The following is a 17,092-nucleotide window of genomic DNA, read 5'->3' on the forward strand; positions in this document are numbered from 1 at the left end:
CAGGGGTGAATCCAGAGGGAAAAGGTGAGTCATATTTCAGGTGTGTCGCATTTGGGAAGGTGAGAAGATACAGCCATGTAGATATTCTAGTGCGCAGCTAAGATAGATTTAAGAAACTCAGATGAGAGGAAAGGATCTGAAATATACATTTTGAAATGATCTCACTTAAAATGGTTACTGGAAGCCACGAAACTGCTAACCTCTCTGAGGTGAAAAAGAAAAGGACCAATCCTTGGAGGTCAGCAACAGCCGAGTGGCAGGAGAGGAGAGGCGGGATAAGAACCAGGACAGGGTCGTCTCCTAGGGCTCGACAGATGAGAGTTTCAAGAAGACGGTAGGCTGCCTTCTTCGTTCCTTCTGCCCCCCAGGAGCACTGCATTCTCACCCATTCCGTAAACCGTCACCCACCCATATTCCACACCTTGCATCTCACCTCCACGCTCACATTTCCAACTGCCTCGTTTTGTCTCTACCTGGATTTCTCAAGGGCCTCTCAAGTTCCACAGGCCCAAAAGTCTAACTCTGCCTCTCCAAACATGGTCTTCTTCCAGTATTCCCCATCCCAGAAAATAGCATCCAGCTACACAAACCAGAAACCTACAGATAATCCACGACCTGTCTGTCTCTTACTCATCAACCCCAGCCAATCCACATTTGATTAAGGGTTTTATCCACTCAATGTCTACATCTGTCTCCTTTTTGCTGTCTCTTGCAGTGGAGCATCCTAGCCAAAGCCACCACCATCTTCCACCTGGAATACTGCAACAGCCTCCCACTTGGACTTCATCTATAATCTTGCCCTCATCAAATCCATTCAGCTCCATGCAGCCAAAATGAAATTTTCAGTGCAAACCTCAGTATGTCACAGAACACATCCCAATTCTCGCTGGAATTTTTAGTTCTCAGGATAAGATCAAACCTTTTGCCTGGGCCTATATGACCTACATGATTTGGCCCTTGCCTAGCTCTCCCGTCTCATCTCTACCCTCTGTCTCTTTGCTGGTCTTATTTCAGTTTCTTGAATCTCCAAGCTTCCCATAGTCCCATAGGCTTTTGCATATGTTTTTCCCTCTGCCTAGAAAAGTCCTTTCACCCCCATCTCTCCCCTCCATGTCCTTTCCCCTACTTATCCTTCAGTTCTCGGTTCAGAGACACAGTCAGTTCTCCCTATTATTAGATGTTTTCCTTGGACCCTTTGCCTCTCCTTAGCACCAAGCACAATTGTAATTTTACAATCATTCGTGATTGACCAATGTCAATTCCTCCTGTCAGACTGGAAGCTTCTTAAAAGGCAGGGATCATGTCTTTTTATTCATCATCAAATCACCAAGGCACAGTACCTAACGTGTGTTCGACAAATATTTGCTGAATAAATTACCAAATACCCTCAAAAAAAGAAAAGTAAAAGAGAGTAAGGACTGAGCAAAACAACTCAAGTTGACCACTAAGGTGGGCGCCCTTGAAGAGTATGATTTGAATATGCTGATGAAGGCAGAATCCAGAATCAGGGATTTAGGGAACTGAGCCATAACAGGGGAGCTAGAGTGAACAAAAAGGCTGACAGGAGGGGGCAGCAGTGTCAAAGGAGAGCTGTTTGTTCTCATTTTGCTTTTCCTTATGCCAGGTTGTTCCCCAGTTTGGGGAAGACATAAAGAGGGAACAATGGAAAATGTTAGAGATAGGACTAGTTAGCTAAGAGAGGACTACAGTTGAAGAGCTTTGAAAATGTTAACAAAGGGGTGAGGTAAGCACAGATATCGTAAAGGAGTGATTAATTTAAGCGTGACATAACCAGTGGAAAGTAATATTTTAAAGCATAGATAAAGTTGCTGATGGGTTAGTAAACCAGCAACAAAAAGAGAGGTAAGGAAACTGTGCTAAATTACATCACTTAGATAGAATCAGAAAAACCCAAATGATGGGAAACTCCGCAGGACCAGCAATATGGTTCTCTTTAATGAATAAATTGCAAGGGAAAAAATGGAGGAAGAACTTATGGAGTAAAAGAAACTTAAAAGACCTCTCAGCCAATCACAACACATGGACTTGATTGGACCCTGGTTCAAAGAAGCAAAGAAAAAAAATTACAAGTAGAAAACAGAACACGGGATGATATTACGGAAATACATTAAATATTTTAGGTATGATCATTGTACTGTGGTTTTGTTTTACAAGGTCCTTTAAAAAGAAATTGTACTGATTTATATATAGATTTCAGATGCCTGGTATTTGCTTCAAAATGATACAAGAGGAAGTGCATGGATAGTAATATAGAAGCAACAAGGTTGGCCATGAGTTAATAATTGTTGCCACCTGGCATTAAGTTCATGGGGCTTCATAGGCTTCATTATATACAATTTTGTATATGTTTGAAATTTTCTTTAATGATTTTTTTAAAGAAGCAATTTGGTTTGCAAGAATAGGGTTTTCTTCCATGTGCTGTATTTTAGATGGCCTTGGTTAAGGTTTCTTGACGTGGGTCGGGGGATTTCAAGGAAACATGAGAATTATTAAATCAGTTCTAGGTAAAGTTGGAGGGTGAAGTAATCCACCAAAAAAACAATGATTCAGTTAAACACAAGATATCACTTGAAATATGACAAGTTGTTATCGACTAGAGGTTTTCAAAGATCAAATTCTAACATGAAACCTAACAAGAAACTAATGGGGAGAGTATAAGGAGTATGATCAATAATCAAAGCGATAGGTAAGAAAATGGACTGTTTACTCCAATTCCTAAGACAGATGGACCGGAGATTCAATGCCAAAGAAAAATCATGCGTGTGTAGAGGACCAAACCTGATCTTGGGATCTTTGTTCACAAGGAAAGAAACGACTGTATACACTAAAGTAGTGTTAGGACATTGGAGATTTAGGGGCAGGGCCATTCAAATCTTCACAACCGACTTCGGTCTTTTTCTTTCCCCCAACAAACCAAAAGTGCCCTAGAGGTAATGCAAACTCCCTCAGACAAAGGAGAAATAAGAGGTAACATGAAGCATTTGGAGGAAAAGGATTAAAGAGTTTCTTTCTCTCATTAAATCCTGGATTTAAGAAACGGTCAACCAGCATCTGCCTATTTGTGTGAGGCCTTGGAGGACCAGTCGTTCTGGGCAGCGACTAGGCTTTCGAGTTTTGGGGGGACCTCCACTCTGTTTCTTTGCTAGGTCTCATCCTCAGCAATCCCAAAGCACTAGACAGTTTTTCCTCGGATTCACAGAAAATTTTAAGAGTAAGACTAAGCGAAGGAGTAGAGGGGAGCATTCCGCAGAAACGCCGCAGTGAGTGGTCGTTCGAGCAAGGAGCTCAATTTGAGAGTAGCGTTAGTGGGACTGGAGACAGACACAGCACTCCGTCAGATCAGAGGGCATGTGAGCCTCGTAAAGGCCTCCACGCGCGTCCGAGGCTTCATACAGAGCCCGCGTGTCAGACTCGGGTGGACAGGCCGAGGCGCAGAGGCGGGATCGGGGTCACGACTCCGACCACACCGAGAACCACCCGACGCCACCGGCCCCGCAGCCTCGCAGAGTCGGGAACAATGAAGACTGATACCGCGAGGTAGGCGGAGAGCTAAGACAGCCTTTCCAAAAGCCCAGCTACCTCGCGGTTAACGAAGGCCTGAGCGTCCCCGGACTGTGCGTCTGGTTGGCATGGCGACAAAGCAACGGTTCTGGGTTCGCGCTCGGACGCCGCGGGGCTTGGACGTCTCCCAATCATTGCCGCAAATCCCGAACTTCTTCCCGCCTGAGGGGCGGGCCAAGAAAAACATGAACCAATCCTAATGTAGAAGTGGAAGGCGTTTATCCTAAGGACCAATAGAATGGCTGGAGGGCGGGTCTGAGGGCGCCGGTTGGTTCCCGTGGTTTAAACCTCGGCGGCCTCCGAGAGTGGGCGGGCAGTACGCCTGCGCAAGCTGCGGAACGCCAACGGGCGCTTGCAGGGCTGCAGGACCCGGTGGCGGTCGTTTCTGCGCGGGGCGGGTAAGCAAGGTAGGATGAGCCGGGTGGAGCCCGGCCCCGAGGGCTGCCCGGCTGATGGGGAGAAGTTGGGGCTGAGTACGACCTGCCGGGGTACCGATTCCCTGGCGAGCAGACCGGAGCCGGGACGTACGGACCGCCCAGGTACGCGGCTTCCTCCGGTGCGCGTTCCGGCGCCGCGCCGGCCCTGGGCGACCGAGCCCCAAAGTCAGCGTGGCCCGGGCTTAGCGAGGTGGACGGGCGCAGTGAGAGAGCTGGCCTCCCCTGAGGCCGCGAGTGTCGCAGACGGGCGACACCGGACGTGGGCCAGGTGGTGCCGCTGCGGTCTTTCTGTAAAGGGACCAAAGGCTTCTCATCCTCTAGTGACGCGTTAGTGAACTAACGGGTGTAACCGTGCGAACATCTCTTTGTTGTGTTAGGATGGAGTGTGGAATTCAACCCCACAGTCCTACCATAGAATGAAAGTAACCTTTCCTCCCCGATTATAAAAATGACACAATCTCACTGTCTTCATAAGTAGATCGAGCAGTGTTAGGTACGTATAAAGAAGGATGGAACTAGAAATTCCATCAATCCCCAAATTTCACATTGGGTTTATTGCAGACCTCTTCATTATGGATATATATGTACACGATTATACTTATGAAATGTATTTTTATGTAATTGTGTATTTTGAACATAATAAAGCATATTCATTTAAAAAGCGGATTACGTCTTAGTAATGTTAGGAACACGTCTGTCAAGTATAGCTATGCATCACCACGTTTAATGCATGCGTGGGACTTCTTGCAGTGGCTGCACTCTACCGTGTATTATCTAACCGATCCCCTAATGACGGACGTTTGTTTTTCTAGGTCCTTCGTCGTCATAGAATAGCATGGTAGTGGTTATTCCTACGTGTACTCGTTTGCATTCTTCCCCAGTTTGTCTCCTTAGAATAATTCCTGGAAGTGGATGGCGATTTAGAAATGATGGCACAATTTAAATTCTGATTCATAAGGTCAAACTGCCCTCTAGAAAAACCGATATCCCCTCTCCACCCCACCCCCACACACAGACCCAGTGCCAGGTTGCTCCTTTGTCCACACTGACCAGCGCGGGGCATTGAACATTTTTGCCAGGCTAGAAGGATGTGTTGATGTGGTTATTTGCATTGTTAATGAGACTAAACATCTTTTATTTCTTTGGTAAATCATCTGTCTTTTCTTTATTCTGTGGGTGTGTGTACCTTTTTATTAGCTTTCTAAGAGGAATTTGAAATACTGATTTGGAACCTGGTACAAATATTTCTTTCGGTTAGGGTTCCTCTTTAGGGTATTTTTTTTTCCCTGTTGTTTTGTTCTAATATTGTGGATCTTTAAGCTGTGTGTCCACTTCCCCGGAGGTGGAGGAATGTGTTTTAACTCTGCAGGGCCTCCCTGTAATGGCTGGAATCTAGGCACTGACCCCACTGACCCCTTCCACCCTTCAAACCCTTCCACCCGAAACTAGCTAAACATGGGACACCAGATCGCTGAAGATTTTTGAAGAGGGTACTGTAGGGTGTTGGGTTAATATTGTCTATGTTTAGCTACAGAATAAAAGGTCTTCTAGCCTCTATATGAAAGTAAAGAGAAAGGGCTATCAGGTCTTTATATTAGAAAGCGTTTCTTGACAGTTACTTTTGGACCTCACTAAAGTTTAGGTTTTATCATTTGCAAACACCTACCCTCGTGTTCAAAAAAGAACAGGAGTGTGCTCTAATTTAAATGTAAATAAAGTAATTACATACATGAAAATCACTGCAGCCCAAGAATTTTGTTTCTTTTTTTTTAGAGAGGGGAAGGGAGAAAGGGAGAGAAACATTGATCAGTTGCCTCTCACATGGCCCCCAGGTGGGGACCTGGCCTGCAACTCAGGCATGTGCCCTGCCGGGGATTCGAACTGGCATCCTCTTGGTTCACAGTCTGGTGCTCAGTCCACTGAGCCACACCAGCCAGGGCACAAGAGTTTTAAAACATGCAATACCTGACTAGTCAGGGACATTGACCTCTTCTCCCTTTGATTGTCAAATACAAAAATGACAACAGCAAACACAACAGTAGCCACCCAGTGTGAATGAATCAAAATTATATTTATTTTTTTGTCAGATCAGCAAAACTATTTTTTGGTGTACTGAATTTTAGTAATTCGTTCATGTGTCATGAGATGAAAAAGGTGGAAAATGGCTGCTCTATGTTACAGAACATCATAGAACCCTGTCATATATCAGTGTTGGAATTCCTCCTTGTTCAGTCTGACTCCATTGCTGCCCCTACTCAGTTCTCTGCTCATCTTTAATTCCGTGAACATTGAAAAGCTCCATTTTGTTTATATATATTTATGGACACATGAAATCTCATTTACAGTTCAAAACCCATTGCAATAATTCCTTCTTTTTTACAGTAAAGAAAGTAAGATGCAAGCCCTACTTCTAACATTTAGTCCCTACCCTGGCTCAGAGCCTGTGGAATTTATACAAACTTTACCTCACGTAACTGAAATAATTGGCAAAGTTAAATTTTGGGACTTGTTTGCTTCTTCTGTGATGGTTGTCCTGAGTTGCTTTCTACCCTTAACCACCAAGGATAATGTCGCTACAATCATATTCTAGATTTGATAGTGTAACCCAGGTAAACCCGAAAGGCTTTAAGCCCCTGATCCTCTACTCTTTGTGTCTACAGACTCTCCCAAGTGTGACTTTTTAGTGCTTTTTTTGTTCCATGTATCGTTTCTTTAGAGTTGGTTTTTAAAAATCAGGAGTGATTTATTTTTTTCAGTTACAGTTGACACTATTATTTTACATTCATTCAGGTGTACAGCATGGTGCTTAGACAATGATGTAACTTATAAAGTGGCCCCCTGATTATTCTGGTACCCCACTGGCGCCATGGTTATTACAGTTTTACTGTCTGCATTCCCTATACATCCTCCTGAGCACTTTGTAGCTTCTTAATCCCTCCCCCTTTTCACCCAGTCCCCCGACCCCTTTCCATTTGGCAACCCTTCGTTCTCTGCATCTGTGAGTCTGTTTCTGCTTTGTTGGCTTGTTCATTTTGCTCTTTAGATTCTACGTGTAAGTGAAGTCACATGGCATTTGTCTTTCTCTGTGTGACATTTCACTTAGCATAGTATTCTCCAGGTCCATCCACGTTGCCCTGTTTCAGATGGGCTTCAAATTGGAAACATGGAAGTTCTGAAAGCCTCCTTACTCTTGAGCCTCACATACATTCACTGGAAGTCCTACCGACCCTTTCTTAATCTCAACTTCACGCACTCCTCTGTGTTCCCCTTTCGACAAGTCTAGTCCAGGCTAAGCCGTCATTTCCTGAATTACTCCGACAGCCTCCTAATTGGTCCCACTGGCTTGCCTCTTCTCCTGGTCCACAGTGTACACAGAGCAATTCTGGCTTCTATTTTTTTTTTTCAGGGGTGCCTCAAGATAAAACTCTTTTTAGGAAGGTCTGCAAGGCTCTCCAGCCACGACCCCTGCTTACCTTTCTAAACTGCTGTTGCCGCTCTCAAACCATACTACGTATCCGCAGCGACCTGAGTGCAGTGTGGCAATCTTCACACAAGCTGCATCTCTGCCTTAGCCACGTTACAGCTCTGCTGCTTGGTCTCCACTTCAGCTGGCTGCCATTTGCTCTGCAAGCTTTAGCTTGGATTCTAAAGAGCTTTCCTCACACCACTAGGCCAGGGGTTGGTAGACTCCATGGCCTGTGGGCTGTTTTTTACTTGTGTAAAAGGCTGGAGAAAAAGTACACAGCAGAGACCATTTGTGGCGCACACAGCACCAAACTGCTAAGCTTTGTAGGAGATGCTGCACCTCAGGTCACTGTCACCTAGTATTGTGCCTGGCACTACACCAATTTATCAGATATTTAACTGACTAAACCCTGGCTGGAGTGGCTTAGTGGTGGAGTGCCAGCCTGTGAGCCAAAGGGTAGCTGGTTCGATTCCTAGTCAGGGCACAGGCCTGGGTGGTTGAGCCAGGTCCCCAGTAGGGGGTGTGCGAGAGGCAACCACACATTGTTTCTCTTCTCTTTCTCCCTCCCTTCCCCACTCTAAAAAATAAATAAAATCTTTTAGCTGGCTAAATTTCATTTTTTTAATTTGTCCTAGAAAATAAGATGCCGAGGCAGTGCTCTCTATGCAAACTCACATGGGTAGTGAACCTCTTACTTGCTTTTATAAAGAACAGCACGACAAATCAGACACTTGCAGGCGGGCTTTAATCATCTGAACACGAGGCCCCGGTGTCCGGGTGCATGTAAATACTCTCCACTTCACGTCTGCTGCTTGCTTCTTCCATCTCTGAATCCTTCTGGACAGGAATGAGAGGATGGTCTGCTTTTCAAGCAAGAACTTCTTGAAATGGGGGCCTGTGATCTTTTTGGTTTCCCGGTTTTTTTAAGAGCTGATCATCTGAATTCTAAGACTCGCTGCATTAAATACTGTATTTCCTTTCCACCCACCTATCACTAGCTAGCGGTTGCCTCCTAGATCCTGGTGAGTTTACTGTGGTTAAATGATGCTTTTAATTTCTGCATCAACACAGACTCTCTTTGTTGGTTTCTCCAAAACAGTATTTCCTTCCTCTAGTGCGTCGTTACATTCCCTTTTGGCTTTTGTTTCTGTCTCATTGAATAAGCGCGGGTACTCGATGCGTCCCCTACGTACACAATGCTGAATCCGGGACTCCAGTCCTTGGCATTTGGGACGGTCCATTAGGGGCTTGTATGTGCGCATTTTCACTCCTTCTACAAAGGCACTGGTGTGCTTTATGACGGGGGGCTTCACGCTTCTCCATTCTATCACTCCTTCCGCCTCTGTTCCTGCAACACATACGGTCGGTCACCACACGGATGCCTGACCACCACAGAATCCCCTCCGCACTTCATGTGCACCTACCGCCCCAGGACCCTGTATGAGGTGGTTCTGTAAGTGATTTCATCCGCGGATGTCCCTGTCGTACCTGTCCCGCAGGGTACTGCGACGGAGTCGAGTCCTTGCAGCATACTGTACAGCAGGTGAGTCTTCACGGCTTGGTCCGCCCACTGTTGCTGTAGATGGGCAACATTGAACTCCTGGACCTCCCGGTCGTAGACCCACGGGATGTTTTCAAACTTGCAGTCGTACAAGACCAGCGGGAACTCTACAGCCATGCTACAGAGACACGGAACAGAGCGCAAGGACACACAGCGGCCACCCCACAGTTTGTGAAAAACAGGGTGGGCTGGGTTAAGAGGAGGGGAACTTTGTCAATACTAAGTATCCACCAGGGAATAACACACAACACTATCCCTAACCTTGCACAACTTATCACTTAGGAAAAAAATAACAAACCAGGAGCCAACTGGTTAAGTTGATCTATGTGAGGGTAAATTTCAGTGGTAACAAGTCACCTAGAAGTGAGCTGACTTGGCTCTACCATATTGGCTATAAAATTAAAAAGAGCTGATGGTGTTTTTCCAAACTCTTGTGTAGAATAAAGTAAAAACTTAGAGATTCACTGCTTAGGAATGAATTATTGGTCTGTCTGACCTCGGCCTGCTCTGAAAAGGAAAGCCGAGTATGTTTCCTACTTTTCCTACCATTTCAGCAACTGAAAATGAGGAGAAATTCCAAGGTACAGTGGCATGACTACTCCATGATACAAAGGGAGCGAGATTTCATACAAATAGTTGGAATGCCCACTGTTTAACTGTAGCAGAACCTAATACCTCTTAACATAAATTCAAGGGTGAAAAATTGTAGAAACAAGTGTGCTTTTACTTAAGGGCCCGGTGCAAACACCTGTTTTACTACTGGGATAGCAGTGCGACAGAAGGAAGTTCAAGGATACCGCTCCCTCCTACAAGTTCATGACATTCTAGAGGTTAGACTGAAAGCTTCATGGAGAACAATTCGGTAACTTAGTTATTTAGACAACTGTGGGGAGAGAAAGACGTGTCAGACTATTTTAAAATAATCTAAAGCAATAGCTGTTTCGTTATTATTTTTTAAATTTACCTGTACTGAGGTTTCTGGGGGTTTTTCTCCACATTTAGCAGCTCATCGATAATCTCTGGCTCCTCCATTCCTTGGCCAATTAGAAAAAGGACCGCCATCATACAGCGGACTTGATGGTAGAGGAATGCCTGGCCGGTCACTTCAAACTGACATAACTGGAAAGGTGCTTGCCACCCGTCCTCAGCCAGGCTCTGGCCCACGAGCTTCACTTGAGCAGACAGAATGGTCCTCTGAAAATTAATCACTCCGTTAGCTACATCCATTTTACACAGGTTCCTAAAGTCATGTGTGCCAACGTACTTGTGAGCCGCACAGTTCATGGCTTCAATGTCTAAATCTGCACGAGGGAAGAAGTAGCGGTACGTCCGCTCCAGACAGCTGAACCTAGCGCTGAAGCTGGGCTCTACGGGGGCCCAGGCCAGTACTCGGATGTCTGCAGGCAGCACCCGGTTGAGGATGTGAGTATAACGGATCTCTTTAGCAGCATCGCCGACTCCATCTTTGATATTAAGATCCTCTGAATCCCTGTCCTTTGGGAAGTAAGACCGAAGGTCAAGAGAAATCACCTGTGGAATCAGAGAAAGACACTGTGTTAAGAGATGCACAGTCTCTGCATCACTCAGCATGTGCATCCAGAGTGTGTCGGTGTTGCTCGCTTTGAGGAACAGCAGTGACTCTTACCTGACCAAAGGCACTGACTCCTTTGTCCGTTCGCCCACACCGGTGATAGTTGGCTGTCTGTCTGCTTTCCACTAGTCGAGTCTTGGTCAGAGCCTCAAACAGCTTCTCCTCGATCGTATTGCTCGTGTTTTCCTGGCTGGCGAAGCCCTGGTACCCCCAGCCCAGGTAGGCTATCTTTAGGGCCACGTGCCTCCGGCCGTGAGCGCTGAAATCAAACGCACGCCTAGCCTTCCCGGCGCCCGAAGAGCTTTCTCTGGTATTTGAGTCCTTGGCATCGGCCCGTTCTTTTTTAAGCCGTTCTACCTCCTGCTCCAGTTCTTGTACTCTCTTTAGGAGTCTGTCGGTCTGGATCGTGTCTCTGTCATTTTCAGCCATGATGAGACAACCCCAGGAATACACGCATCACGTGGGTCCGCACCACCTGAGGGGAGAGTAAAAGGACTCAGTGCCGGTCCCTTTGGTCATGTCATACTCAAATAGTGTTTCAGATGTAAATTAGTGCCTCAGCGGACTTCTGCTGTTCCCAGGGATACATTACCTTAATAGTTACGGGTTGACCATCCAGATACTACTATTTTCCATCCTGTGTGGCCAGTTCAGAGGGGGAAGGGAAAGTAGTATCAAAAATATTTAGCTACCATTGTTAAGGTTTAAGTAGAATTTAGAAAAATCAATTGTAGATTTCATGTCTCTATTTTTCATTTGCTGAGATGATTAAGGACTAACGTTATCGATATTTCTCCCCTAAAACATTCCTTTTGACTTCTTACGTTTGTTTAATTTTCTAATCTTGACCTGCTGATACAGAACATACACGTCTGCTGTGAGTGTTGCGTTCAGGGTCTCAGATGACACCAGCGGCTTGTATGTCCCGTCAGCTAATACTCAGCTCTGTCTTAAAGGGGCTGCGATAGCGGCTGGTCGCGTTGAGGGAATCTGTCGACGACTGTCCTTTCTATCGGAAGAGGGAAGTGGAGACAAGATTTTCCCACGTTAAGCAATTTGGATGGCAGAAAGAAGGTAACTAAACAGCATGCTCCTTTTTTAAAGTCAAATTTAATGCATGTTTTGGAAAAAGTTCTCTACCTCTAGCAGTTAGAAAAGTTAGAGGATGCAATTTAGATGTCAGTGTTGAAATCCCTGGCATATTTCAGTAATCTGAGGACAACTGTCCTACATCCTTAAAACCGGTACTAGACAACCTGTGGCTGATGATCACTGCAGCACTGGAAGGTCATTTCCACGTCCGCTCTAAGGCTGACTATGTTAACTAAGTTTAGGTAACTCATTTAGTTTTTTGCCCTTTGAGTTTCTATATCTATGAAAAATTAAAATTTCAATTAAAAAATGAAACTATAAAAGTACTAGAAGAATACATGAAATAACTTTCTTAAAATCTTGGAGTGGTAAAGGCATTTCTAAGTAAAACACCACAGAAACCCAGAAACTGTAGAAAACCAAAATATGACTACCTTAAAAGGAAAAGTTTCCTCCAGTAAAAAACAAAGTCAGAAGAAAAAAATTAATGAGAAAAATTAATGGGAAGAGGTGAACTTCAACTTCCTTAATATATAAGTACTTCATGAACATATAAATCAATTTTAATATAAAAATGAATAAGCAAAAGTCCCAACAACCTGGCGAGTAAGTGGGAAAAGAACAAGCATTTTACACAAAGAGGAGGGGCTAAAAGCTTATAAATGCATGAAAAGATGCTCAGTTTTATTCAGTTTAAATGAACACCAAATTTATATGAGGACCTATTTTTTTTAACCAAACTAACCGCGAAGACTGGGAAGTTTGATGGCACACCACATCAGAAGAGGGACGCGGACGGAAGCTCTGTAGCACACCGTTCGTACAGCTTCTTCAGAGGGCCTTTGGTAACAGCCGTCAAAACGGAGCACACACACACCTTTTGATCCACCTGTTCCCCTTCTAGAAATTTAACACATGTATGCTTGCACAAGTATGAAAAAAATCGTAAGATACTCACTGTAATATTTTTTTAACAGCAAAAGACTGTAAGCCTAAAATAAAATAAATCAATCATGGGCTAGTTTAAAAATGACAGTACATCCGTACACTGGAATTCTAGGCAGCTTACTAGCTGTGTAACTGTGGGCTCAGTTACCTCGTGTCTGTACGCCTGGTCTTACTCATCTGTGAAAGGGAGATCATCAGAGTGCCTGTCCCCCAGTTGTGAGGATCGCAGGAGTTGATGAATGTGAAGCACACAGAACAATGCTGGGTACTTGAAGTGTCCCTCTCAGCACAAATGTACATTGTGTACGTGTGCATATTAAGTATTATGCCCTGTATCACGGTGTCTCAAGGTCTGTTCATGCCAGAACTCATCTGTCCTGTCTTAGTTACTTAAAGTGAACTACTAGGCAGTAGAAGGCGGGAGTGAGTAAGAAAATAATGGGAATGAAAGCAGGTAATAGCTTAACTAGAACTGAGTTAATGCCCCTCCCCCCAAAAAAAGTTCCTATACTGTCTACATTTTATTATATAACTTGTAGTTATGATTGCCTTAGCCATTGTTTCTTCATTTCACTGCTAGAGAATAATAGGCAAGAGGGGAATGAACAATTTGTGAGTTGGGAATTTATTATCAGAAAACTGATCAGCGTTTTCTCTTGCAGAAGGTCCTACAGTGTAGGGGAAGCTATGGAGGAACTCATGGGACCTAGCGGACAAAACTGGGCCAACATGGATCCAGAAGAACGAATGTTAGCAGCTGCTACAGCCTTCACCCACATCTGTGCAGGGCAGGGTGAGGGAGATGTCAGGAGAGAGGCCCAGTCCACCCAGTACGATCCCTACAGCAAAGCTTCAGTAACCCCGGGAAGGCGGCCTGGTCTTCCTGTGCACCTGCAGTACCCACATGCAAAAAGTAACGTCACCCCAGAAACGGGCTCGGAGGCCTCCCAAAGACTCCGAAAGCCGGTGATGAAGAGAAAGGTGCTGCGTAGGAAGCCGGATGGGGAAGTGTTAGTGACAGATGAGTCCGTTATCAGTGAGTCAGAGACTGGCACAGAAAATGATACAGATCTTTGGGACTTAAGACAAAGGTTGATGAACCTGCAGTTCCAGGACGGGGAATCCCCTGTTGATGTTCCAGAAAAATTTAATCTACCTCACGAATACCAAGGAATTTCTCAAGATCAGCTCACTTGCTATCTACAAAGAGAAGAAATGGGCCCTCCGGCTTACGAACAAGACCTGATTGTTGCCAGCCGACCCAAGTCCTTCATTCTCCCAAGGTTGGATCAGTTAAGCCGAAACCGGGGCAAGGTAGACCGGGTGGCCCGCTACTTTGAGTACAAACGAGACTGGGATTCGATGCGGTTACCTGGCGAGGACCACAGGAAGGAATTACGCTGGGGCGTCCGAGAACAGATGCTCTGTCAGAGAGCGGAACCCCAGTCCAAGCCGCAGCACATCTATGTCCCCAACAATTACCTCGTACCGACGGAGAAGAAAAGGTCTGCCCTTCGCTGGGGCATTCGTTGTGACCTTGCAAATGGGGTCATGCCCAGGAAGCTTCCCTTTCCTCTTTCCCCTTCTTAGGGCCTTTTTAAATCTGTGTCTCCTTTCCCATGATGCTATAACCTGGTACTCTGTCTACATCTTTCCTTTTATTTAAGTAGAAACAATTAATGTAAAAGCCCAAGAGGAGTCACGGCAGAGGAAGGAAAACAGACCTGGTCTTCTCCACCTGACAGATTAGTGAGCAAAACCAGCCAGCACCGTTCTGTTCTGTACTCTCTTTACCTTCGGCCAATGTGAGTTGCTGTTTTTATTAGTGTGTTTTTAAAGTTGCTGGGCGTTAAGCTTATCCATTAAAGAATTTTGGACATTTGTGGACGTGCCCTTATTTTTACTTAAATACTTCCCAAAGTAAAATGATTTCAAACCTGAGTCATGACTTTGCTTCCAATTGTACTCCCCATCATATGCTTGCCCCCTAAATGATGAGAGCCGAAGAAGGGAAGGAGCGAATCCTGCTCCTCACACACCCACACCTAAGGGAAGGGGAAAGTACCAGCACAGCTGCCTTCCTTGGTAAATACAGATACCTGTTCTTTAACAGATGCTCGACAGCAGCACTGTGCGACTTACAGAGTTCTAGACTGTTCTGTTTTGAAGTGGTTTAAATATATTGCCCTCCAGTTGCTGCTTCTAGAATACCATGCTTTGTATAATTTGCCACTAGGTTTTCTTAGAAACGATGCCTGTCACTTGAAGGCTATTCCCTTTCTGCAGAGGAACTTCAAACTGCTTACATCTGGGACCGGATGTGGCATAAACACTGAATGAATCTGGCCTATTTGTGTACAGACCAGACACTAGTTCTGCTCACCTTAAGTTGGATCTCCTTGTTCTTGATGATTCTGATCCAGTGAGGAACATCTACAAACGGAGGGTTGTCGGTTTTAACATCTGAAGACGGAAGAGTGACAGCACAAATAGTTTGCTCTTTCGAAGAAAAATGGCTGTGTGACATAAAAACGAATAACCTTGACCTCTCTGCTAAAATAGATTTTCTCCATAATATTTAAGTTACATCATTCACTTACCCAGTATCACTGCCAGGCATTTATCACCAAAATGAAATAATCAGTGACTCAAAGATATGTATGTATAGGATGTATTAACAGCAAACAAGCAAAAACTGCAAATTATACTATAGGCGATTAAATAGAAATTAGTCATTGGAATCATGGGAAGCTAATGGAAAAATGCAATTAAGTGAAACAAATGTGTTGCAAACAATGCAGGATGACCTCAGTCCTACATTCATACGGTACAAGGAAAGATCAAAACCTAGCACCGGGTAGTGGGATTAAAGGTAATTTTTACTTTATATTTTTTTAAAAAGTTAAAAGCCATATGACATTTTTGCATGCAAATTACAGCTCACGCTCCAATGATTTACCTTCTAAGTATTTCAAAGACCAGCATTACCAAATCACACAGTTTTCAAAGTGATGATCTAGTTCAACCCCTTATTTAACCAAAGAACCAGCCTGGGGCGGGCTCGTAAGCTCTGTAGCAAAGGGAGGACTTGAGCCCGACTCCTGAGTCAGTACAGTGTGCTTCGTCCAGCACCCCGTTCCCTTCTCGGGATGGGTGCGGTGGGTCCCTGGCAGACGTCTCACTCCCGGAAGGGGGCCGCCACATTACCACAAAGGGGGTGGGTGTTCGTGCGTGCGCCACGCATCGCCCGAAACACGCAAACAGCCTCGCTAGTCTCAACACATTTTTAAAAGTTCAAACGGTTTCGGTCTCGAAAATATTCCTACCAGTGGAGTGGTAGGAAAGGCATTCCCACGATACATTTTAAGCCAATGAGGGGAGGAGGACTCATACCCACAGGATCAGAAAACACGAACCCGTGATCACTAATATTACAAAGCATCCCCCAAACAAAAAATGTCGCCACGCCTTCCTCCCACCCCACAACCTACTGGGATCCCGACCTTTAATAGTACTTAGTTTTACGGGCAAACCTCACCGAGGCAGCGGAGGATTCACAGTCCAAGGGCCCTCTCAGAACCCTGCTGCTGCGAGTTTCCGCCAGGAGCTCCAAGAAGCACTTAAACACAGGTTCTTAAACGAGAGCCCACTCCCACATACTGGCACTTTTCTGAGAAGGCCAAGGTACGAAAAGAAGGCTGGGAAGAGAGAAACGTCCAACTATTTGTCCATTTGCCCGTTCCTCTTTGTAAACCCCAGAAAACAGCCCACTGCTAAAAGCCCACACTTACCTTCCGGTCGTCCGCCGGGAGGCTTTTTGCGAGACAGGAAACTGTCAGTTTGCGTCTCCCGGGCGCTCTCGGGGGCTCATGGGAGTTGTAGTCCCACTTTGTGGGAGATGTAGTTCCAAGAGCGTGGCATTCAGCCTAGCGTTTTCAAGTCTGGCCGCTGTTTCTCCACCTAAGCCTGGCGCGGTGCAAGAATAAACGGATACATTCTAGTGCGCTAAAATAATAAGTAACTTTCAAAGGTCTGCCACCGTTGTACGAAAACTAAGATTAAAGAACCTGGCTCAATTTTATACCTATTTAATTTCGTAGAGAGTTACTATTGTGAGTCAGAGAAATTTTTTTACTACTAGAACCCATATGTAAGGGCTGAAAGGGGTTACTGTAACCTCAAAACAAACGACCGGGGAACCTGCTCGTGGCTTCAGTACCACGGAGAGAGCATGACTAGGTTTGGTTGGGGTTTTTTTGGTAGGTTTCTCTAGAGACTGATCCAAATCTTAAGCTTCCAGTTAGAAAAACTGGGGGGTGGGGGGGTGGAATCTGGTTCTTTTGTCCAAGTTCAGCAGTCAGTAATAGAAGGAATCTATCCCAGCAATGCAGTGCAGATAGGGGGTGGAGGCTGTA

General features: G+C 45.1%; 2 protein-coding genes across 18 annotated transcripts; one reads left to right on the forward strand and one right to left on the reverse strand.

Moving 5' to 3' along the window:
• The first annotated feature begins 3,915 nt into the window (after window positions 1-3,915).
• Window positions 3,916-14,618, forward strand: HYLS1 (HYLS1 centriolar and ciliogenesis associated). 3 transcript variants are annotated; one of them, XM_024557388.3, is made up of 3 exons: window positions 3,916-3,989; window positions 11,594-11,711; window positions 13,340-14,618. In XM_024557388.3, exons 2-3 carry the CDS (start codon window positions 11,698-11,700, stop codon window positions 14,265-14,267), a joined length of 942 nt encoding a protein of 313 aa, XP_024413156.2. In that variant the 5' UTR covers window positions 3,916-3,989; window positions 11,594-11,697; the 3' UTR covers window positions 14,268-14,618. The 3 variants fall into 3 exon arrangements, with proteins under 3 accessions (XP_024413156.2, XP_053784496.1, XP_045048753.2); XM_053928521.2 differs by having other exon boundaries at window positions 3,934-3,980; XM_045192818.2 differs by having other exon boundaries at window positions 3,985-4,121.
• Window positions 8,214-16,486, reverse strand: PUS3 (pseudouridine synthase 3). Of its 15 annotated transcripts, none has more exons than XM_053928519.2 (8): window positions 16,469-16,486; window positions 15,061-15,140; window positions 12,475-12,629; window positions 11,462-11,646; window positions 10,692-11,112; window positions 10,011-10,576; window positions 8,974-9,164; window positions 8,214-8,833 (listed from the first exon to the last, which is right to left on the reverse strand). In XM_053928519.2, the coding sequence occupies exons 5-8, from the start codon at window positions 11,064-11,066 to the stop codon at window positions 8,523-8,525; spliced, it is 1,443 nt and encodes a 480-aa protein (XP_053784494.1). In that variant the 5' UTR covers window positions 11,067-11,112; window positions 11,462-11,646; window positions 12,475-12,629; window positions 15,061-15,140; window positions 16,469-16,486; the 3' UTR covers window positions 8,214-8,522. The 15 variants fall into 15 exon arrangements, with proteins under 15 accessions (XP_053784494.1, XP_053784493.1, XP_053784495.1 ...); XM_053928518.2 differs by having other exon boundaries at window positions 15,061-15,193; XM_053928520.2 differs by lacking the exon at window positions 16,469-16,486 and adding an exon at window positions 16,216-16,461 and having other exon boundaries at window positions 15,061-15,110.
• Window positions 16,487-17,092: the final 606 nt, after the last annotated feature.

Source organism: Desmodus rotundus, chromosome 7 (genome assembly GCF_022682495.2).
Source record: "Desmodus rotundus isolate HL8 chromosome 7, HLdesRot8A.1, whole genome shotgun sequence".
NCBI classification, from domain to species: domain Eukaryota; kingdom Metazoa; phylum Chordata; class Mammalia; order Chiroptera; family Phyllostomidae; genus Desmodus; species Desmodus rotundus.